We start from the raw sequence: 23499 nt of genomic DNA on the forward strand, positions 1-23499 counted from the left end.
ATAGTGAAACACAGTCTTAAAAAAAACTATTAGGCCTCAATGGACCTTGAAGTCCCCTGCCTCATCTGACCTTCTATTCATATCATTCCCCAACAACCAAACTGATGGCCCGAATTTGGCACATTCAACCCTATCATCTTGTGGGACCTGAACAACATCCTCCAGTGAGATGACAGGTGGCTGAAGCGTCTCTGCTTCAAGACTTCTTTGATCTCCACTCCGGTTCATCCCCTCCCTTCATTTCTGTATACCAGGTGCTACAGGCTCAAACTTCTAAAGCTAGTCTCCTGAACTCTCCCTCAGAAACTGATCTGGAAGGTGAGTCTCCTTCCTTATCAAACTTCGTCTGAGGCTTCCCCCTCTCTCTTCATTGCACCCCCTTTTTCTTTTAGTCCACCTAACCACTCATCCATGGCCTTTTGTCTTGGTTAGGGTTTTATTGCTGTGAAGAGACACCATGACCAAGGCAACTCTTGTAAAGGAAACTTTTAATTGGGGATGGTTTACAGTTTCAGAGGTTTAGTCCATTATCATTATTGTGGGAAGCACGGCAGTGTCCAAGTAGGCATGGTGCTGGAAAAAGAAGTAAGAATTGTACATCTTGACCTTGAGGAGACTGTGTTCCACATTGGGTGGAGCTTGAATATAGGAGATCTCAAAGTCCCGCCCTTATTCTGACATACTTTCTTCAATAAGGTCACACTTACTCCAACAAGGTCACACTTCCTAATAGTGCCACTCCCCATGTGCCAAGCATTCAAACAGATGAGTCTATGAGGGCCGGACCTAGTCAAACCAGCACACCTTATATCAACAAATCTTCACAAGTCCTACAAAATCCCTAGAACATCAAACATGTCAGTGATTTTTGAGAATGAGGAACAAAAGGAGGATTTAGGTCATGGGGTTTGAAGCTGGTCACACTGCCCAGGTTACTTTCCTCTCAGGGGAGTATTCACACACATCTCTCTGTTTTTTCCACTTGGTTCGTGCATTTTTAACCTAGGTGTCAAGTTTATTTCTTCTAGTATTCAACAGCTCCATCTCCAAATGATGCTTTGCAAGTCTTTCAGTTTTCTATAAATCCCACTTGTAAGTATGGTTCTACCATCACGGTGCTCCATGAAGTGCCGGCCATAGTAAATAATCAAACAAAAAAGACATTGGAAAGGTCTGATCAGCAAGCATGCTAATCTAACAGAAGCTAGACAGACTCTAATCAACTCTCTGAGAGTAGGCTGTTGCTGCCGGGGGCCAGTGTGAGTAGAAGTTTACAACTGAGAGACTAGAAAGAGAACGGGTCCTTATCTGGAAATTTACACAATGGTTCAGAGAATGTCTCTCAGGAGAAAACAGGGGGTCCTCTCTGGATAAACCACAAAGGTGAAATTATATAAATATATGTGGTTAGTCAAAGTTAACCTCATCCCAGCAAGGCAGTTTAAAGCAGCACCAGCTACTTAGTTATGTTAAGCTGGCTGTTTTCTTGCTTCCCATGTATCAATACTGTTCTGATCATGGTGGATGCACTTGCAGCCAACCACCAAGGGCATGTGTGAGGTTTTATTGACACGTCATGGGCAAGTGTATCCAGAAAAGCCTTGGAAGAACTATTATTAATCATGCACATCCAGAAACATTTTACTGTTGCCAAATATTTTATGATTTTCCAATATTCCACATAGAGATTTCTAACTTGGGTAGGTAAATACACATTTCGTACCTCTATCTGCTGAGAAATGTAAATATCCTTGTGCCCCAGAGCACGGAGTACAGTTAGAGAGCTAAGACATCAAAGTCTCTAATAATAGGTTCTTGAGAAATGACTGGTTCTAGGGCTATGTAGTGAAAATTCAAGTTGAATCTGTACCATCTTGTGATATCAGAAAAGTCAAGAAATGCTTTTCAAAAGTAATAGGGATATATTAAAAGATCTAGCAGCTCCCAATATCCAATGTTTGAATACTGAGGGTCAGAATACTATTGTTAGATCATATCATGAAATAGAAAGTGTAGGAGGAAGGGCCCTGACCTAAAACATCGAATAATAACACGAATGGATCTGAAATAATTTTGGTGTATAAAAGAAGCCAAATTCAGAAGCCATGTTAAAACCTTCTTGCAGTTATTTGGAATTCTTGGGAAAGTAAAACTATAGTACAGAGAACAAATCAGCCTAAAGGGAGGAAGGGCAGGGAGGGAAGTGGACAGAATGAGAGTCATCAAGAATGAACTAAATACACAAGTCCATACTGATGTAGGCAACTCTGGATAAGGATACAAGAGCAGTGAAATGCTTCATCTCAAATATCTCAAAGCAACGGAAGACTGGATACAGAAACCATAATGAAGTGGGAAAGAAGCCTTGATGCCTGCAAGGACTTCTGGTATTTTGGATTTGCTCTTGAAGCAAAAATAGAAAATCACTGGAAAGAGGGGAAATTTGAATAAATCCTATAGTTTATTTCTTTTCATATTAAATGTTCCTCAGAGACATCATCTGCTAACATGAGTTAAATGTGGGTGAATGCTATGTTAATCTGTTTTTCCCCCTGCTGGGGCCAGATTTGAAGTTCATGAAGCTCAGGTCGTCCTTGAACTGGCTATGTAGCAGAAGATCTACGTATTCCTGGGGATTGTAAGCCTGACTCAGCTTACAATCTATCTGCTATCCTTTGAATGCTATTCAGCACTAGGTGTGTGGCTTCTCTCTCTTTTATCCAGAGAATATTCATGATGATCTTTCAGCTTAGATTACTTCCCAGGATTTTATATGAATTTGTTTCACATTCATAAACTAATTTATTTAGTTAAAATATTACATAATTCTCCCTTCCCTGTCTTCCCTTCTCTACCTCCTCCCTCCTCACCCCCACCTCCACAGTCTTTTCTTCTTTAACCACTGTTTTTACCTATACATATAAATAAACAGATAAATATAGCCGGCCGCATCCCTCCAGGGTTGCCTGCAGGTATTCGCTTTGGAGGCTGACCACTTGGTACTGGACAACTCACGGGGTTCATCCCTGGGGAAGATTAATTCTCTGTCTCTCAGTAGTTGTTGATTGTCTGAAACTCTTCATCTTGGGATGCTAGGAGAAAAACTAGGCCTATAGCACATGGCTAGTGAGGTCATGAATCTTATAGGAAACTCTACTATGCCAGTGTCCAAATTGTATCATTCCTAACTACATTCCCAATACTTATCATACCCACAGGTAAGCGTAGATCTCCTCCCTTAACAAAGACGCTTCTTTTTACAGCAGCTGGAGACCATTACCGTAGGCCACAACTTGTCAAAATACAGAGAACAACTGAGGGTAGAGTTCTCAGCCCGACTGATATAACACAACTCCTTCACCTAAGGCTCAGGCAACACTGTAGAAGACCTGGTGGAGATTTTAAGAGCCAGAGGACCAGGAAGTCTGACGTGAGATTGTGTCTTGTAGCTATGACAGGGATATGCCCATGAAATCAACAATGTGACCAAGTCCTGAACTATTCCAACTCCAGTTGACATTCTAACATAAATTTATTTCTTTCCTTCTTTTTGAGTGCAAAGAATATACTGACTTGATATCAGCCTCCAGGATACTGTCAGAAGGCTGGCTCTAGAGAGAAGTAATAAAGATACAGAAACTGTCATGGTGTACCAGAAAGCCCCATCCTGAGAAACGAGTCTGACAAGGTCGTGTTTACAGTACAAACGCCTTTACTTCTTACATAACGCAACCCTGGTTTCTAGACGCTTTCAACAGCATCATTTTACAATATAGAGTGAGACAGGGGCCCACTCTGTTTTCCAGGCAACACTCTTTCCAAACACTGGACCTGGAGACCCCTCTCCGAGCACCGTTGGGCGCACCGCCCCTTCCTCTGCGCATGCGCAAGCTGCAGTCCTGCTCCTGGTCCATCCCTGGCCTCGCGTCCCTCCTGGGAAACATTTCCTGGTCTTCAGCTCCGCTCATTGCGGGAGCGGCGGGTGAGCCCTAGATGGCATCAAGGGCGGAGGGTTCTGGGAGCTCGGGGCCATCCAGGTCGCTGTTGGCAGCAACCAGGGACCAGCGGGGGGCCTGTCTGGGGAAGTGCTGGGGTGCGTTAGGACGCCGGGGCTCGGGCTTGCGGGGTCCGGATAGTCCCGCACCTCTGCAGAGCTAATCTAGGGCCGCTAGCTCGTCCTGCGCGTGCTCATTTTGCGCACTAGGCGGGGAAGATGCGGGGTTGTAGGGCGGGACCGTGAGGATTTGGCGCACGCGTTGTGCGACCGTGACGTGATGACGCATGCGTTCTCTGGCTGCTGGGGCCAGATGCTCGGATGTGGGGGGCGAGCGGGCAAGCCAGGTCCCGAGTGTATGAATTACTGGGACAGAATAACCCACGCGAGACTCGGTTTCCTTTTGTGCACAGTGTGACAATTACGAATACTTGCTACAATTTTCTTTCCTTTTTTTTTTTTAAGATGTTACTACTTCTTGTGCAGGGAGTATCCTGCGGTGGTCGCAGGGAGCCCACCCTCGCTGGAGCCTTTTGGATTGGCCCCTAGGGCTCAGTGTTTGGAGTGGAAGAGGAAAGTGGTTAGCTACCACCAAGCCTCCTGCCCCTCACACACCCGGATCCCAGTTCTGAATTTGGTACTCGCCCATGTGTTTTGTGTAATGACACAGTATCCTGAAACCATGGAAGACTGTGTGCTCGCCGAAAGTCTGGGACAAGTTTAAGGAGAGAGGTGAGCTGGAGTTAAGAGGCAACCAGGCTGTTCATGGAATGCCATTTCTTGGAAAACGATTGGGGGTGAAAGGCTCACCAGCCACAGGTCCGGAATTGCTATCACCCGCCCCTACCTACACTCCTATGCATCACTCCTACCTTGTTGACTGTGGAGGGGCAGTCCCTTAGACTCTGACTCATCTAAAGGTGGCACGTAGGGAGATGCTGAGGGCCATGCTTTTCTGGTCATATGTGCCCATCGGACAGTATTGTAGATGGGTCCTGAGAATCGTAACATCTTGCAGGTTTATAGTGACACAACCGAGGCCTGCAGATGGTTTTACATTTTGTCTCTTTGAGATGAAAACGATCATTTTGAGAACTGTAAGCAATCAACTATGGAATGTAAGCAAGTACATTTTGAAAATTTTATCTTGCCTTAAAACCCCCGTTCGTTTTCTCAAGTTTTCTTGACTTATCTGACTTTAGGGGATTAACAATACCTCCTGATTCCCACCCCCGCCCCCCCCACCTCGCACCCTCCCCCCATCCTCCTTGATTATCAGTCTGGGCAAGTCCACAGTCCACTCTTTTAGATTATCATTAGTTGAATTAAAAAGATTGTCTCATCTTTTTAATTCTCCTGTAAGTGTGGTGCTAATGAGAAACATGTGTTTGCATTCATTCAGTGCAAAGTATCTAAACTCAACTTATGTTAGAGCCACACTTGAAGTAACACCTTGCTTGGAGCTGCATGCAGGCCAGGTCTTTCCTGACGTCATTCTTCCTTCTCCCTCAGCTTTCCCTCCACCACTCAGAGCAGAAAATGAACAAATCCCAGGTGAGTTTTTGGCTTGTTTATTCCCATTTTATTGTTTTGTTTTTCAGTGAAAAAGTAAGTCAGACAAAAGTTTACAGCCACAGTAAAAGTTTGAATCAGGCCAGTTGACTGAATTAGGTGGAAGCTTTTTAAAGTCACAGGAGTCTTAGCAGACAAAAATTTCTCTGTGTTTTCTGGTAGTCGCACTGAGGTGAATGTGATCTGTTGTCTACATCATTTCTTGTTAAAAACAGATACTAGTGCATGTCAGGGGTCGGTCTCAACACCAAGGCTCTCGCTGTCCCTCCTTGCCCAGGAACAGACTCGAAAGGAGATGCCAGCCCTATGTGTTCTCAAAGTAGCTCTCCTAAATGTTTAGCCAGCTCATTTGCATTAGGTAAATTTGCATGTGGGCAGCTTATGTTTATGCATTTCTTATTTATATTCGACCTGAAAAATAAAGCCATATTCCCTCTCCGCCATTCACCCAAATCAGTTCTAGAAAAGGCCACCAAGTCATCTTCCAGACCAGCCAGGGAGTGCTCTTGACATCACCTTTCTTGGCTGTCAGCAGCATTTGGTAGTTTTGACAGCGGACTGTTTTAAAGATGTGTTTTAATTTTTAAATAAATTGTTTTTCATACAATATATTTTTATCGCATTCTTTCCTCCCTCAACTCCTTCCAGATTCTCTTCACTAAACTTCATGTTCCTTTTCCTCTGCCAAAAAAAAAAAAAAAATCAAAAGAAACAACATCAACAAAATCCAAAAATCGAAAATAAGACAAAAGATAACAAAACAAACAGTACACATACACATGTGCACACACACATGCACAAGTCTGCACACACGTGTACACACACACATACCTGTGTGAAGGCATCTTTTCTTTTTGCCCCAGACATTTCTTTCACCCTTGACCCTCCGTTCTTTGTTTTACTGACAGGTATCACGTGTCTTCTTTTTTTCTTAATGGTTTCGAATTACTAATATACTAACATTTAGGATAGTATGTTCTAATAAAATTATAAAAATCTGAGCCAGGGAAAAAAGCTAATGCAAAAGATACAAAAGTATGGACTCCTTCCTCCTCCACCCTTCCTGTGCCCTGTAGGTGTGGTGACATCAATTATGTTGGCGCAATTTGGAACAATTGCAGATATAAATGTATGTTACTCAGTTACTCAAAACAGTTACTCAGTTTTGTAACAGCTACTTAAATAAAAATAAATAATTATTCATTCGCCGGGCGGTGGTGGTGTACGCCTTTAATCCCAGCACTTGGGAGGCCGAGGCAGGTGGATTTCTGAGTTCGAGGCCAGCCTGGTCTACAGAGTGAGTTCCAGGACAGCCAGAGCTAAACAGAGAAACCCTGTCTCAAAAACAAAAAATAAAAATATTTATTCAATTAAAATATGCATGACTTTCCTTATATATCCCTTCCCTTTATATTTACAGACCTGCTCTCAGGGCTTCTCAAGCTCAGATGCTCCTGGGAATCTACAGCATCACTCTAACATGGGTTCCTATACAGTAGATGTAGACAGAGCCTGGAATCTACCTATTTTCCTCCTTCCGTTTCTCTCCTATTCCTTCTTCCCCTCCTCCCTTCTCCCCCACTTCCTCCTTTTCTTCTTTCCCTTAGAGATTAAACCTGAGACCTTGAATACATCCAACAAGTGCTTTGGCACTAAGGTGCATCCCAGCTCCCGAGTTTTAAAGGGAAAGCCTTGCTGTGTAGCACAGGCTGGCCTTTAACTCATGACTTGCCTCTGCTGTTCTAATGCTGAGATGTCATGGACCACAAGCCCAGCTGGATTCTGAATTTCTGCAGTCAGATGCTTCACTACTGAGCTGTGCCCTCTGAATTCTGATTTTCTAATAAGTCCACAGCAGAATCCTGTCCTGCCGTTCTGGGACCACCTTTGGAGGGCAAGCCTATACACTGTATTTTCTATACTTCTCATTTCAGTTCATAGCATGTGCCAGAGGTTTCTCTGACAGTGCATAGATTACTTCTGCTGGGTGTGTTCTCTCTGTGTCTCTGTGTCTCTATCTCTGTGTCTCTGTCTGTGTCTTTGTCTCTGTGTCTGTTTCTGTCTGTGTCTCTGTCTGTCTCAGTCCCTTGTCTCTGTCTCTCTGTCTATCTCTCTGTCTGTCTGTCTCTCTCCTTCTCTTTCTCTCCTTTCATCTTTTTGTCACAATCCCATTACAGTTGGATATCCAACTGTCTGACATCCAGGTTTATTAAATTCCTGCTGTTCTAGCTGGGTGGTGGGAGCACAAGCCTCAGGAGACAGAGACAGGTGGATTCCTCTGAGTTCAAGGCCAGCCTGGTCTACAGAGCAAGTTCCAGGATAGTCAGGGCTACACAGAGAAACCCTGTCTCAGAAAAACCAATAAAACAAAACTGCTGCTGTTTTTTTACAGCTGTGCGCTAGCAAGTGCATGCATGTGTGCGTGCGTGTGTGTGTGTGTGTGTTCGCACACACGCGTGTGCACATGCACTCACCTGCTTGTGCATTAGTGTATATCATATTATTCATATAATCATGTTCACGAATTTCCAGAACTTGATCAGCTCTGTGGGCCTGCCTGTCTTGGAGTGACCATTTATAATCTCATTGGCCGTGCGTGAGAATACGTGTTTTTCTGGTAGACTTTGTGGTGAATTTTTTGGATTTGGAGGAACTGTGAGTAAAAGGTGATATTTCAATACAGTTTTCTGTACTCTGAGTGAAATTCCTTATCTTTTCATGTGTCTAATGGTGTTATCTTAGGGTGATAAAACACTGTGACCAAAGCAAGTTGAAGAAGAGAAGGTTTATTTGGCTTATACTTCCCCATCATAGTCCATCTCTGGAGGAAGTCAGGACAGGAACCCAAGCAGGGCAGGAACCTGGAGGCAGGAGCTGATGCAGAAGCCACAGAGTGTGTTCCTTACAGTCTTGCTCCCCATGGCTTGCTCAGGTCCACCAGCCCAGGGGTGGCCCCACCCACAGTGGGCTGCCTGACAGACTTCCTTACAGCACCATCATCTGGAGGCATTTTCTCCATTGGGGTTGTTCCCTCCTCTCAGATGACTCTAGCCTGTGTCAAGGTGACATAAAATGAGTCAGCACAGGTGTCTGTTTACTTTTCTGTGAGCTGTCTGTTACTACCTTTTGACCATTTTTCTCTTAGGTTCCTGGTCTTCCTCTACCTACTGTGTAGAACAGTGGTTCTCAACCTTCCTAATGTATAACTCTTTAATATAGTTTCTCATGTTGTGATGACCCCCAACCAGAAAATTACTTCATTTCTACTTCATAACTATAATTGTGCTACTGTTAGGAATCGTAAGATAAATATCTGATATGCAACCTCGCCGAGGGGTCGCGACCCACAGGTTGAGAACCATTGGTTTAGACATGCACAGGCTTGATTATGTGAGTTGTAAGTCGTTTTGTTCTGCTATTTCAGTGTTTTCTAAACAACAAAGCTTTTTTTTGTGCCTGTGTTTTCATTCATTTTCATACTTTTACGCGTCTTATGTTTAAATATTTAATTGACTTGGAGTTTACATTATAGACAGAAACTTCCCTGTTTAATTTAGCAGCATCCTTCCAGTCCCCTCTTTGTACCGTGTGTACAGTTGCCATCATGTCTCTTCCTGTCTTCTAAACTTACAATGCATCTTTGGTATTAGGATGTTAGAGTCACCGAGCTTTTTGTTTAATGGAATATTTGTTCTTGCCTGAATTTTTGTGCTTTCTACCAGTTTTATGCTTCAGCTGTGATAGTTTGCCTTCATCCCTTAAATTTTAAATTAAAACCATACAGTGGTTACTATTTGATACAACTTAGTTGGTTTTGGGTCAGGTCTTTATCTAGGGGATTTTGATTTTGAGGTGTAGTGTCTCTCATTCTGGGGAAATGTACAGCCATTCTTTCCTTTCAGGACTCTTGTAGGATTCCAGTCTCACTCATTAGCGCCTTCAGATCCTACAATATAATCCTGATGGCCATTTCCCCTCCCCCACCTCCTCCAGTCCTTCCTCATCTGCCCTCCCATCTGGATCCACTGTCTCTCTCTGTCTCTCATCAGAAAAGAACAGGCTTCTAAAAGATAACAACAAAATACAGCAAAACAAAATACCTTAAGATAAAACAATAGCCATTACATAGAAACTGAACAAGGCAAACCAGCAAAAGGACACGAGCCCAAGAGAGGGCACAAGAATCGGAGACCCACTCATTGACGCACTCGGGAGTCCCATAAACACACTGAACTGAAAGCTGTAATAGACACACAGGACCCGGTGCAGACTGGTGAAGCCGGTGAAGCCGTGTGATTGCTGCTTCAGTCTCTGAGTTCTTGTGAGCTTTCTTTGCTCAGTTGATTTAGAGGACCTTGTTCTCCTGGTGTCCTCCATCTGCGCTGGCTCTCACACTCTTCCTGCCTCCCCTTTCTTGGGGGTTCTCTGAGCTCTGAGGGGAGAGAGTAATGGAGATATCCTATTTACAGCTGTGTGTTCCAAGGTCTCTCTGCATGCCGTCTGGCTGTGGTTTTATGTATTTGTTCCCATCTGCTGCAGGGGGAAGCTTCTCTGATGATGGCTGAGCAAGGCGCTGATCTGTGAGCACAGCAGAATGTCATTAGAATTCATTTTATCACTACTTTATTTTTAGTTTTTATAACAGTAGTATTTGGTTTTTCCCTAGGTCTCTGGGCTATCTAGTCTTGGTTCTTGGTCACCCAAACATCATTGGGTATGGGTTTCATCTCATGGAGTGACCTTAAGTCAGATCAGACATTGGCTAGTTACCCCCACAAGCTTTGTGCCACCATTACCCTAACATATTTTGAAGGCAGGACAGATTGTAGGTCAAAGGGTTTGTGGCTGGCTTTGTGTTTACATGTCTCTTTTTGTAGCCCGCAGAGTACTTTCCTGTACTAAAGACACTATAGTGAAAGTAGGGATAGGTTCTATGTAGGCTCCAGCTCAGCCTCTCCGTGTTCAGTGAGTTGTGTGTATGTATGTTGTCCTTAGTAATGAGGCCTTCCTGTCCATTTTCAGAGAGCAATCTATTGTCTTGGCAACAGCCTAGATTCTTTGGCGATTTCTATGGGACCCTTTTGGCCAACAGCTCATGTGGACGTAACCCAGTCCCAGTAGCGGAAGTGCCGTTTGATGACAAGAGATGACCAGCTGGTACTACATCTCCCCCATTACGTGGAGATTCGCTGGGATCCTCTTTACATATTTTAGGAAGTTTCCACTGCATTAGGTTTCCATTCCACCCCTCAAATGTCCCTCAGTTCTAGCAGTCTTTCCTTGACCTCTCTCCCTCAACTCGTCTCCCTTCCCCCTCCCTACCTGATCCTCTCATTCCCTCCTGCCCATCCATCCATAACATTTATTCTGTTTCTCCCTCCCATAGAGATCCATTTGTTTCCCCTCCATTCTTCTAAGTTCCTTCCTCTATACCTAACCTCTCAGGGTCTATGGATTATAGCTTGGATATCATTTACTTAATGGCTAATATCCACATGTAAGCAAATACATACCATATTTATCTTTCTGGGTTACCTCACTCAGGATGATTTTTTTCTAGTTCCATCTATTTGCCTGCAAATTTCATGATGTCATTTTTATTAACAGCTGAGTAATACCCTTTATGTAAATGTACCACATTTTCTTTATCCACCCTTTTTTTTTTGAGGGACATCTAGGTTGTTTCCAGTTTCTGGCTGTTATGAATAAAGCAGCAGTAAACATGGTTGAGCAAGTGTCCCTGTGGTAGGATGAAGTCCTTTGGATATATGTCCAAGAGTGGTATGTTGGTCAGGGTTCTCTAGAGTAACAACTTACAGAATACGTTTTTCTATATGTATAAAAAGAAGATTTATTAGAATGACTTACAAGCTGCAGTCCAGCTAAACCAGCAATGGCTGTGAATGAAGAGTCTAAGAATCCAGTAGTTGCTCAGTCTACAAGGCTGAATATCTCAGTTGGTCTTTCTTATACTCTGGAATCCCAAAGAAGTAGGCTCCAGTGCTAGTGAAGGAATGGACTTGCTTATAAGGCAAGGGCAAGCAGGCAAAGAGCAAGGGCTTCCTTCTTCCATGTCATTATATAGGCTTCTGCAAAAGGTGTGGCCCAGATTAAAGGTTTCTTTAAGTCTTTCTCAGCCACTGGAGTTTCTTCTTGTCTTAATCAGTGTTCTATTGCTATGAAGAGACATGGGGACCAAAGCAACTCTTATAAAGGAAAGCACTTAAATGGGATTTGCTTACAGTTTAAGAGATTTAGTCCATTATCTTCATGGCAGGGAGGGAGCATGGCAGCACAGAGGCAGTCGTGGAGCTGGAAAAGTAGCAGCGAATTCTACATCTGGGTCATCAGGCAGCAGGAACAGCAAGACACTGGGACTGCCCTGGGCTTTAGAAACCTCAAAACCCACCCTTTACACACTTCCTCCAACAAGGCCACACCTACTCCAACAAGACCACACCTCCTAACCCCTCTCAAGTAGTGCCACTCCCTGATGACCAAACATTCAAATATATGAGTGTACTGGGGTTGTTCTTATTCACACCTCTATTAGGAATTCTCTGTTTAGGTCTGTGCCCCAGTTTTTAATTGGGTTATTTGGGATCTGCTTTTAAACATTCAGTTCCACATTTTTCCGTTTCTTGCATATATTAAATGTTATATAACTCCATTAATTAGATCCCTTGTTACCTCTCTTATATATGGTTTTTCTTTATTTTCATAATATTGATGCCTGGTTAAGTTTGATTTGGGGCAGAACCCACTTAGGCATCATATATGTATGTATGTGTGTATATTTTTTTTTCTGGCCACCCAGCTAAGGGTGCCAGGCATCCCGAGTGATTTCTGCACAATCACTAGGGGCAGGAGCATAGGTACCTCCTCACCCTTCCACTGTCACGAGTCTCAAACCAAACCCACTATAGTCCCACACATCAGTTCTTCTGTCTTCAGACACAGGACTCTATTAACAACTCTCAGCTTCTCAACCACTTAGTGCTGCTTGATTCCTTAGGTCTTTTTCTTCTTGGTTCTGGTGACAAAAGCCAAGGCCTTATTCATGCATGAGAGTCACCACCACCACCACCAGCCCTTTTAAATATCCTCTTTTATTGTTTAACATGTTTGTTGCTGTATACTTACTGTATACTGTGTTGAATTTTATAAGGGTCATTACTTTGACATTGATGCTTTACTCTGAATATGTTCACCCCATAGCTTCCTCTCCATTCTCCCACCTCTTCTACTAATCTCTTTCCACCCCCAGGCTCTCTTCTGCTTTCAAGGTACATATGTAAAAGTAGCAGTATCCTGTGGACTGTGTGCACTGAGCTGAGTACATCTAATTAAAGTTACTCTCAAAGGAACAAAAGACATTATCTAAAGAAAATCTAAGATCCATTAGTGAGACAAAATGTGGTATTTATCTTCTGTGTCTGGATTATTATGGTGATAAGATGCTGCATCCATTTTTCAGCAAACAACATAATCTCATACTCTTTAAGGATGAAGAAAGTCTCATTGTGCATGTGCCATTTTCTTCATGTATTCGTCTGTTGATGGGCACCTGGATTGTAAACTACAACTTGGCTATTTTGGATAGGGCTACAGTAAACATAAATGTGGGAATATTTCTGTGGCTTCTTGACTTAGAGCATGAATTAATTGTTATCATAAAGACCATGACCAAAAGCAGTCTGGGGAGGAGTCGGTTTGTTTGTTTGCATGTTCCGGTTGTAGTCCCTCATTGAAGGAAATCAAGGCAGGAACTCAGAGCAGCACAGAAACCTGGATGCAGGAACTAAAGCAGAGACTGTGGAGGACACGGTTCACTGTCTTCCTCTCCATGGCTTGCTCAGCACGCTTTCTTTTACATCCATGGGCCCAAGGGTGGTACAGCCCACAGCAGACTGTACCCTCCACATCAATCACTAATCAGGCCAGTCTGCTGGGGTCATTTTCTCAGTTGAGGTTCCCTTTTTCTAAATGACCTTGGCTTGTGTCAAGTTGGAAAAAAAAAGAAACTAACAACACAGAGCTCTTTCAGTATATACTCAGAAGTAGTATAGCTGGGACATTATTAGGTCTCTTTTTAGTTGTATATTTAAAATTAATTTGTTTTCATGTGTTTGTTGATTGGGTTGTTTGGGGTTTTTTGTTTGTTTTTAAGTTCTTTTATTTTCTGTGTATAAATCCTTCTGTCATATGTATATCTGGTAAAGATTTTATCCTTATTCTGTATACGATCTCTTTACTTGTTTTTCCCCTTTGCTATAGATGAGCTTTTTAATTTTGGGAAATTCTTTGTTTTAGTTCTTGGTATTAAGGTCCTTGGCCTATTTTGAATTGATTTTCATAGAGTAAAATGTAGGAAACAACATTCTTTTATCTGTGAACGTTCAGTTTTCCGAGTGGTGTTTGTTAAAGAGTCTGGCTTTTGCTAAGGGTATGTTTTTGGCATCATTGTCAAAAATCTCATGACTATAAATAGCCATGTGGTTTTATTTTTTTCCTCATTTTATGAAAGCAGAAACTTTTTATCTGCTTGTTTTGTTGTTGTTAATTCTTGGTCTGCTGTTCTGTTCCATTACGTCAGTACTGTGGTGTCTTTGTTGCTATGGCTCTGGAGAGGACTTGCAATCAGAAATTGTAATTGCTCCAGCATTCCCCCTTTGCTCATGATTTGTTTGACTATTGTGGCTCTTTGGAGCTTCTGTATGAATTTAGATTCTTTTTTCTGTTTCTGCAAAGAATATGATTTGAATTTTCATGGGCGTGTCACTCGCTCTCTAGATTCGTGTTAGTAGTGTAGTCACTTTTGCTGTGGTGACTGTTTATCCAGAGGCATGGGAGGTCTTCCCGCCTTTTGCTGCCTTACATTCTTGTGTTTTCAGGGTTCTCTTGTGTAGACCTCTCACCTCCTGGTTTGAGTCCCTGTGGTGGTTTGGATAAGTATGGCCCCCAAAACTCACGTGTTTGAATGCTTGCCAAATAGGTAGCAGTATTAGGGGTGTGGCCTTATTGAAGGAAGTGTGTCACTGTGCAGTCAGGCTTTGAGGTCTCATGTGTTCAAGCTAGGCCTAGTGGGACAGTCTCCTTCTGCTGTATAGATTAGCCTATCATTTTCTCTTCTGTCATGTCTTTACTTGTTTTTGTTATAAGAATATTAGCCTCATGAGTTCGAAATTACTTCTTCTCTTTCTATGTATGGAATGGTTTGAGGACACTGGTGATAGTTTTTCTTTAATGATCTAGTAGAATTCTGCAGTAAAAATCAGTTTGGGTCTGGGATTTTCTTTGTGGGGGAGTATTACTGCTTCAATCTTACTGCTTACTGTGTGAACATTTAAGTTGGGCATATCCTCTTTGCTGATTTTTATAGACTAAAATCTCTGGAAATGTTTTCATTTCTTGTCCGTGATCCAGTTTATTGGATATAGATTTTCAGGTTATGCTGTAACGACCATCTGCATTTCATTTCCGACTGCTGTCCTTCTCCTCTCTAACGTTAATCGTGTGGGTGAGCCTCTTCGGTTGGTCTGTCTAAGGAGTCATCACCTTGCTCACCGTGTTTCATTGACTTTGTGGTCTTACTTTAATTTCCATTGTTCCTTCACTTCTGCCCTCACCCTTGCATTTTGCTCCATCTGCTGATTGTGAGTTTGGAATGCTCTTGGTTTCCTTAGATGTTGACGTGCATTAAAAACTGAGGAATAGGGCTGGAGAGATGGCTCTTCCAGAGGTCCTGAGTTCAATTCCCAGCAACCACATGGTGGCTCATGGCCATCTGTAATGGAATCCGATGCCCTCTTCTGGTGTGTCTGAAGACAGCGACAGTGTACTCACATAAAATAAATAAATAAATCTTAAAAAAAAAACCCTGAGGAATATCTCAGGTAACTTAATGCATACTCGTACCCCTGTTCTCTCTTGTCCTTATCCCACCAGCCCTTCCTCCTCCTACCAAGTCCCTGTTTACTTTTATGTCTTTGGTTTTGTTTTATTTTTTGTATTGTGATCTTACTGGGCTTAACCAGGGCTGCCACTTTGGCATGGGTGTGGCGCTATCTCGAGTCTGAGTAAGTGGGTACATCACGCAGATGATGACTCCCCTCTCCAAACAGCCCTCAACTGCCAGTAACTCCCCTGCCCCAGAGCCTCTCCACTGCCATGAATGTATATTCATGAGTTCAGTCTTGTGCAGACCCTAGCAGGCAACCACAGCTGCTGTGAATTCGTGAGCGCCATGACTATGGCGTGCCTGTAAAACAGCATTTCACAGTGCTCCCGCCCACTGCTCAGCCTTTTCATTCTTTCTGCTTCCTCTTTTATGGTGGTCACTGAGCCTTACAGCAGCGGTTCTCAGCCTGTGGGTCATGACCCCTTTGGGGGGGGTCACATATCAGATATCCCACATTTAAATATCAGCTGTTTACATTACTGTTCATAACAGTAGCAAAATTACAGTTATAAAGTATCGTCGAAATAATTTAACGGCTGGAGGTCACCGCGGCATGAGGAGCTGTAGTCAAGGGTTGCAGCATTAGTAAAGTTGAGAGCCACTGCCTTAGAGGAAGGGACAGATATCCTATTTCAGGCAAACTACTCAATGGTCACTAGTTTCCAGCCTCTTGGAAGCTCACTGAATTACCTGCTGTTCGCCGTAAAGAGAAACTTCAAGAGAAGCTTGACCAAGATTGAGGACCACACTAGCCTATGGGTGTAAACATAAATATTTTTAAAAAACCAAATATTTAAGTCAATATATTTGACAACATGTTCTTTTACCAAAATAAAGATAGTAGGTTTGCTCCTAGTGTGTATGACTTTCCTGGCCATGAAGCTTTGGGCAGGTCCACAGTGCTCAGATCCACTGCCTGCTATGGGGTTGGCACCCCTATAACATTGTGCCAGTATTGTACCAGTAGGCACTGCTAGGAGCTATCTAGGAGAAGCTAAGGCTAGCAGGTGACTTTCCTGGAGGTGGCCCACCTTTTTGCATGGCCTAAGATGGGTGAGCTCTGAGAGGCAAGGTCCCAAAAAACTTTATCTCAGGATTGCTTCTTGCAGCTGATGTGCCTTTCCTGGCACTATTACATAGCCAAGGATTCCTCAGCACTAGCCCACCCTATTGAGAAAATTTCCTGCAGAGCAACATAAAGATAAACTTTCATGAATTAATACTATTTAGATGAATTACTGATTTCATAGAATTCCTGATTCAATTTAAAAATAATTTTAGGAAAAAAGTTTTAAGAAATGGTTTTAGTTGTTTTGTGAGAAAGATGTAATAAAATTAAAATCAAGAATAGAATGTGCCCATTCTTCATAAAATAGTAAAGGCTGCATAATAAGGAACACAATGAGGTTTCACAATTGCACTAAAAAGAGAAATAGGCTTGGGACAGATTTGTGTTCAAGGAAAACCATTCGTTCTAGGTCAGATCCAAGGATGAAGCCACAGGTGTGCACTATGATAAAGCAAGCCCATGGAATTGTTGCTTTGAACTTATAATGAGCATACAGAATGAAACATGCTTTGAACTTAATATCAACATCCTCCCGTAACTCCCCTTTTGTGTAACATTTTATCTATGAGGTAATTTTCTAAGAACTTCTGTCTATAAAAAGGCCAGAGACTAGAAATAAGGCTGTGGCTTGGCTGGCTCTGCCCTGTTCATTCATCCAAACATATGTGTATAGCATTTGGGCCTCAGCCCCATCCACCAAATGTGTATATGTATATGGGTAGGTACATGTGAACACTTGTGAAATAGATGATACAGGTGTTCAGGCCTGATGAGAGTGTGTGTGTGTATGAATGTGTGTATGTGTGTGTTCAGGAGCGCGCATATTTGCCTGCACAAAGGATTTTAATTCTTTTCCTTTCTTTGTAACATTTTATCTATGAGGTAATTCTTACATAGAGAACTAATCAATAAAAAAGGGTGTGTAGCCAGTTTCTGTTTCATCCTATGTGTGACTTGTCTGTGTGAGTGACTTCTTTTCTCCCTGGTTCACAAAGAGTTAATGAGCTCTGGGCCTTCTCCCTGGCCAGCTAGGGGCTCCTGGCTGGTTTGCCAGAGAAAGGAACTCTAGCAATAAATATTTTACCTAATTCCCCGTTGTTAAAAAGCATGTGTTAATCGCCAAAACCCAACAGTTTTCAGCCACAGAATAAGCAAGAAAGTGTTACGTTTCCAGAAGCCATCAGCTTCAAGCCCCCAATACAGTCAGAGTTACAAGGGATCATCAGTCTTTTGGCCTTTGTCCAACTCTGTGTTCCACTTCAGCTCATCCCCGCACCCCCGGCAAGGCAGGTCTTACCTAGCAAGTGAGTATTGTAGTGTGCATTGTCCAAAGCTGGGAAAGATCATTGCTGACTTTTCTCCCCTAGAGTTACCTGCTTAGCAAGTTCTAGTACTATGAATGCTAGCCAGAAGGGAGAGAGTTTGTCAATCCGTGTGGATTCTGTGTTCTAAAAGCTAAGTGTATGATGTATTCTGCAATCAGGACTTAACCATCCAGTTCTGTGGGACAACCAAGGGCAATGGCTTGATCTGGATAGCTTGGGGTAACTGCTGGGGCTTTTCTGGGCAACAGCTCTTAGGAAGTTGAATCCAACACTTGGCATTGGGATTTCAATGTTAAAGCCCATGGCTTTGGGGCATTTCCCTCCCATGCATGGTTCAGCCACTTTTAAAAATTATGTTGTTTAGATTGGTTTATAGTGGGGCTGGCAGGTGACTCTTGGGTAACAGGGATTGCTGCCTAACTAACGCAAGTCAGATGACCTGGATTTAATCTCTAGGACCCATGCAAAGGTGGAAAGAGAATTACATTCCACAGAATTGTCCTCCAAGCTCCACTCGGGAGGCATCGAACACGTGCCACCTTATGCTAATAATGCATAAAAATAGAAGACAAAGGTATAAATCCGCTTATAAAGAAAGTAGTGTTTTCAGTGTGGCTTTTCCGTGCATCTTTAGTTTTGGTCAGTGCTCCTCCATCACTCCTTCACTCCAGTGCCCTATTCCTGTTTAAAGTTCCCATACCCAGTATTTCTTTCTTCCATTTCCTATGTGTTCTACCGTCCCTACCCTCCTGGATGTCCTCCCCTTCTACCAAGGTCCTGTCCTTACTTCCATGTCTATCACCATATGAAGTTAAGGATACACACACGAGTCTGAAGCTACAATCGAACACAGGAGAGAGAGCATTTGGGGTTTGACATTGTGGACCTACATTACCTCACACAGTGTAATATTCTTCAGTTTCACCAATTTTTCTACAAATGCCATGATTTTATTTTTATTTACAGCTGAATAAAACTCCATTGGGTGTAGTACCACATTTTCATTGTCTGTTCCTCAGCTGGTTGTCATTTAAATGGGTTCCAGGTATTCCCTATTGTGACTAGAACAACAGTGAACCAGAACGTGTAAATATCTCTACAGGAGGATTTGGGATCTGTTTAGTGTATGTTCACAAGTGGTATAGCTGGGTCAGTGGAGTTCTACTTTTAGGCTCCCCCGGCCCTGAATCATCAGACATATCTAAAGTGGCTGGCTTAGCTTATACTCTGCCCACATTGTATAAGGGTTCCCCATGCAAGCATTGATCTTTGTATTCTTGATTGCCATTCTGACTGGGGTACAGTGGAATCTTTATTTCCCTGTGGCTAAGGATTAGCTATTCATACTCTTTTTATGAGCTCTGTTCAGTTCCATGCCCATCTTTTAATTGGGTGATTTCTTTTCTCAATGTTTAGTTTTTCAGTTTCTTGTATATTCCAGATGCTAATTCTCTGTCAGATGTATTAGAAAAGATTTTCTCTCAGCAGATGTAGAGTGTGGACCAGACCTGAACCAGGGTTAGGACTGTTAGTGCTCAGGGTGGGCCAGAGGATCAGGAGAAGGTGCAGACCCAGGATAGTGATCAGGTTTGACTCCAAGTCCCACTCACAAGTGGTCAGGAAGTTCTACATCTCCCAGCAGATTCAACTGAAGCTGTGGATGCAGAGTGGGGACAGGACCGGGGACAGGACCTGCACTGACTTGACACTTGTTCAGTTCCATATCTCTCAGTGGCTTCAGGGGAATCCTTGGAAGTAGAGTGGATTTAACTTTGCTGACAGACATGTTCAAAGTTCCACACTTCTCCAAGAGAAGCTTCAGACCCAGTGAGGGACCAGAGTTGACTCTGGGTAAGAACTACAGATGTAGAGAGTTCCACAACTCCCTGCCAAAGCCACAGATCCATGCAGGAGGCCCTAGCTGACACAGGGCAATACCCAACCCTCAGAGGAAGATTTGAGCTAGAACTTTGCCCTAAATACCAGTCCTACAAAGGTATTGCATCTCAACCCTGCTAGGACTTATTACGACTGAACACTGGAGAAACCACTGCTGAAAGAATGTAAGTGACTTACGTTTAAAAAAAAATGAAAATGAAAGAAAAATTCAACTAACCAACAAACCAGATGCACAGATGCCAGCACAGAAACCAAAACAGCATAAAGGCAGGCACTGTCTTAGTTAGGGTTTCTATAGCTGTGATGAAAACACCATGGCCAAAGGCAACTTGAACAGGAAAGGATTTATTTCTCTTAGAATTCTATACCACAAAAAAAAAAAAAAAGAATTCTATACCACAGTCCATTATCATCAAAGGAAACCAGGGCAGGAACTCAAGGTGAGAATCTGGAGGTAGGAATTGAGACAGAGGCCATGGTGTGGTGGTGTTTCATGGTTTGCTCCTTATGGCTTGCTCAGTCTGCTTTCTTATAGCACCCAGCACCACCAGCCCAGGGCTGGCATCATCCACAATGTGCACCACCAGCTTGCCTATGGCCTGATCTTATGGAGACATTTTCTCAGCAAGTCTCTTCTCAAGTGACTCCAACTTGTGTCAAATTGACATAAAAACTATCAAGCCCAGGCAAAGCATGGGGATACCATAAAAAATGATTTAGGAGTCTTTTCAAACAATTCAAAAGAATGATAAGTCTGTTCAAACAATGTTACGTACAAACAAGTCAATGAGGTCATGTTTACACGTGAGGAGTACAAACCTAGAAAGATGGCTGATAAGGAAGTGAGTCTGAGTTGTGAAAATAGAAATCCTGAAGAAAACCCATTCTAAAATGATACTAGAAACGACAAGCTCAATAAACCAAATAAAAACACAAGCAGAAAGCTCACTCACCAGCAGAGTGAATCCTGTAGAAAATAGAGTCAAGGATAGACAGCAGGTAAAGAATGTGGGTCACTCAGTCATGGACAGTGATAAATTTAAAAATAAATGTGAACAGAAAATGGGAGAGTATTGGGACACTATGAAAAGACCTAACATTTAGATTATATGCATAAAAAAGATAACACCACAGATAAGACATAAAATATTTCCAATAAAATTATAGAAACATTCCCAAAACTAGAGAAAAAGATGCCATCTAGATACAAGAGATAGAGCACCAATAGACAGAACCAGAAAAGAAGCTCCCTGTAACATTAAAACCACAGAACAATGGCAGGATGTTAAAAGTTACAAGAGAGAAAAGTCACTTATAAAGCAGGCCCATCAACATAACACTTGATTATTCAGAAGAAAGATTTAAAGCAAGAAGGGCCTGGAAAGGTGTATTCAAGTTCTGAAAGGCCAATAAACTGTCGACCAGGAAAACCATTAAAATGGAAGAAAACATAACTCCTCACAGTAATAGATTAAAAGGTTATGTGTCTGCTAAGCCAACTCTACAGAGGATACTGGAAGAATACTTCAGTCTGAAGGCAAGGGTAAATGCACTCAAAAGTTCACCTGGGACAGTTTCAGAACAGGTAATCAAAAAAGAGGAAAAGAGGTCTAAAAAAGCCTCCAACAAAATGGCAGACACAAATGCACATTGTTCAGGAATAACTCTTAGGGTCTCAGTTCTCCAAACAAGAGACACAGACTTGCAGTTTGCTTTAGAAAACAGTACTGATATTTTTGCTACCTCTAAGAAACACACCTTACCATTAATAATAAATTTTACTCTAGAGCAAAAGGATGATGATGGTGTTCCTAGCAAACAGAACCAAGAAACAGGCAGCACAGGTGTTCTGATACCTAACAGTGAGACTTCATCCCCATCAGAGGATCAATCCACTAATAAGACTGTAATTCTAAACACACACACCAACACAAGTGGACCCAATTTCATAAATGAAATATTATTAGGTCTAGCACCACAGATTACCCCTAATACAGAAATTGTGGGCAACTTCAAAACTCTACTCTCACCAGTAGATGAATGAACTGGACAAAAACTAAACAAACTTAGAGTTAAATAGTCTATCAAATGCTTCTATCAGGGATCTCTAAAACAATTCTACCAAAGCACTAAATATACTTTCTTCTTAGCAGAACATATAATTATTTCCAAAGTCAACCACATATTAAAACACAAAGCAAGATTTAACAAATATAGGAAAATTGAAAAAAAAAAAAACCCTGCGTTGTGTGTGAGTACGGTGAAATGGGCTAGATATCAACAGCAATAGAAGGTGCTGTCCAGTTTTATGTTGACTTGAAACAATCTAGAGTCATCTGAAAGGAGGGACCCTTGGATGAGAAAATGCTTCCACAAGGTATGGCTGTATGCAGTTTTCTTAATTAATAATTGATAGGGTAGGCCCAGCCCATCACGGATTGTGCCATCCCTGGTGGTCCTGGGTTCTATATGAGAGCATGGTGAGCGTACTGTGGAGAGGAAAACCAGTAAGCAGCACTCCTCCATGGCCTCTGCATTGGCTCCTGCCTCTAGGTTTCAGCCATGCTAGAGTTCCTGTCTTGACTTCCCTCAGTGGTGGAGTGTGGCTTGGAAGTGTATGCCAACTTGCTTTTTATCATGATGTTTTATCATAGCAATAGTAACTAATTAAGACAGAAAATAAGGAAAATATACAAACTCACAGAGACGGAACACACTATTTTATGATAATATAGTCAAGGAAGAAATTTTAAAACAAGAAAATACCAGAAATGAATGAAAATGAAGACAAGATAGTAAAGCTTGCGGAGCACAGCAGAGGGAATCCTGAGAAGAAAGTTTCAGCTCCTCAGACCTGTATCACAATGTTTGGGGGATCTAAACAATTCGATGATGCACACTCAAACCTTGGGAAAATGTGAATAAATAGAATCCCCAAACAGTGGAAGAGAAGGGGTAATAAAAAACAGGGCTGAAATTAATAAAATAGAAACAAAGGTGCAGAGAATAAAGAGTTGATTCTCTGAAACAAATTGATGATTGACAAGCCATTAAACAAATTAAACCACATCCCAAAAGAGAAGACCCATTAGTAAAATAACAGATGAAAAGAAGGACATTAAAACAGATACTGAGGAAATGGAGAGGTTCATTAAGGATATACTTTAAAAATGTATAAACCCCAGTAACTTGAAAGTCTAAAAGCAGTAGATGAATTCCTAAATGTGTGTCATCTATCAGAGTTACATCTGGGTGAGATAAATAGTTACAGACTAACAACAGCCAGTGAGGTGGAAGTAATTTTGAGACAAGTTTTCATTGTCACCCTGCTGTCCTGAAATTCACTCTGTAGCCCATGATGACTGCAAACTCACAGAGACCCACCTGCCCTGACTTCAAGTTCTGGGATTAAACGTGTGCACTACCGTGCCTTGCCCAAATTCTTTCTGTGATTCAGTATTGCTGTGATACCAAAACCCAGCAAAGACCCAACAAAGAGAATTATAGGGCTAGTCTGATGAACATAGACACAAAACATTTTTTTCAATAAAGAACTTGCAAACCAAATTAAAGACATGAAAAAGATCATCTACCATGATCAAGTCAGCTTCATCTCAATGACAGAGGGATGATTCCACATGCATAAGCCAATAAATATTATCTATCACATTACTAGTTT

At 42.2% G+C, this 23499-nt stretch overlaps 1 protein-coding gene across 1 annotated transcript in view; it reads left to right on the top strand.

Annotated features, from left to right (window-relative positions):
• Positions 1-4506: 4506 nt before the first annotated feature.
• LOC114609243 (zinc finger protein 248-like) overlaps positions 4507-23499 on the top strand; it is a 28507-nt gene continuing 9514 nt past the window's right edge. The window contains exons 1-2 of the mRNA XM_028753566.1: positions 4507-4726; positions 5507-5548. Of these exons, the coding sequence (XP_028609399.1) occupies positions 5534-5548 (15 nt within the window). The 5' untranslated portion in view covers positions 4507-4726; positions 5507-5533. The remainder of the gene's footprint in view (positions 4727-5506; positions 5549-23499) is intronic.

This window comes from Grammomys surdaster, unplaced genomic scaffold, assembly GCF_004785775.1.
Source record: "Grammomys surdaster isolate TR1022 unplaced genomic scaffold, NIH_TR_1.0 125950, whole genome shotgun sequence".
Taxonomy (NCBI): Eukaryota; Metazoa; Chordata; class Mammalia; order Rodentia; family Muridae; genus Grammomys; species Grammomys surdaster.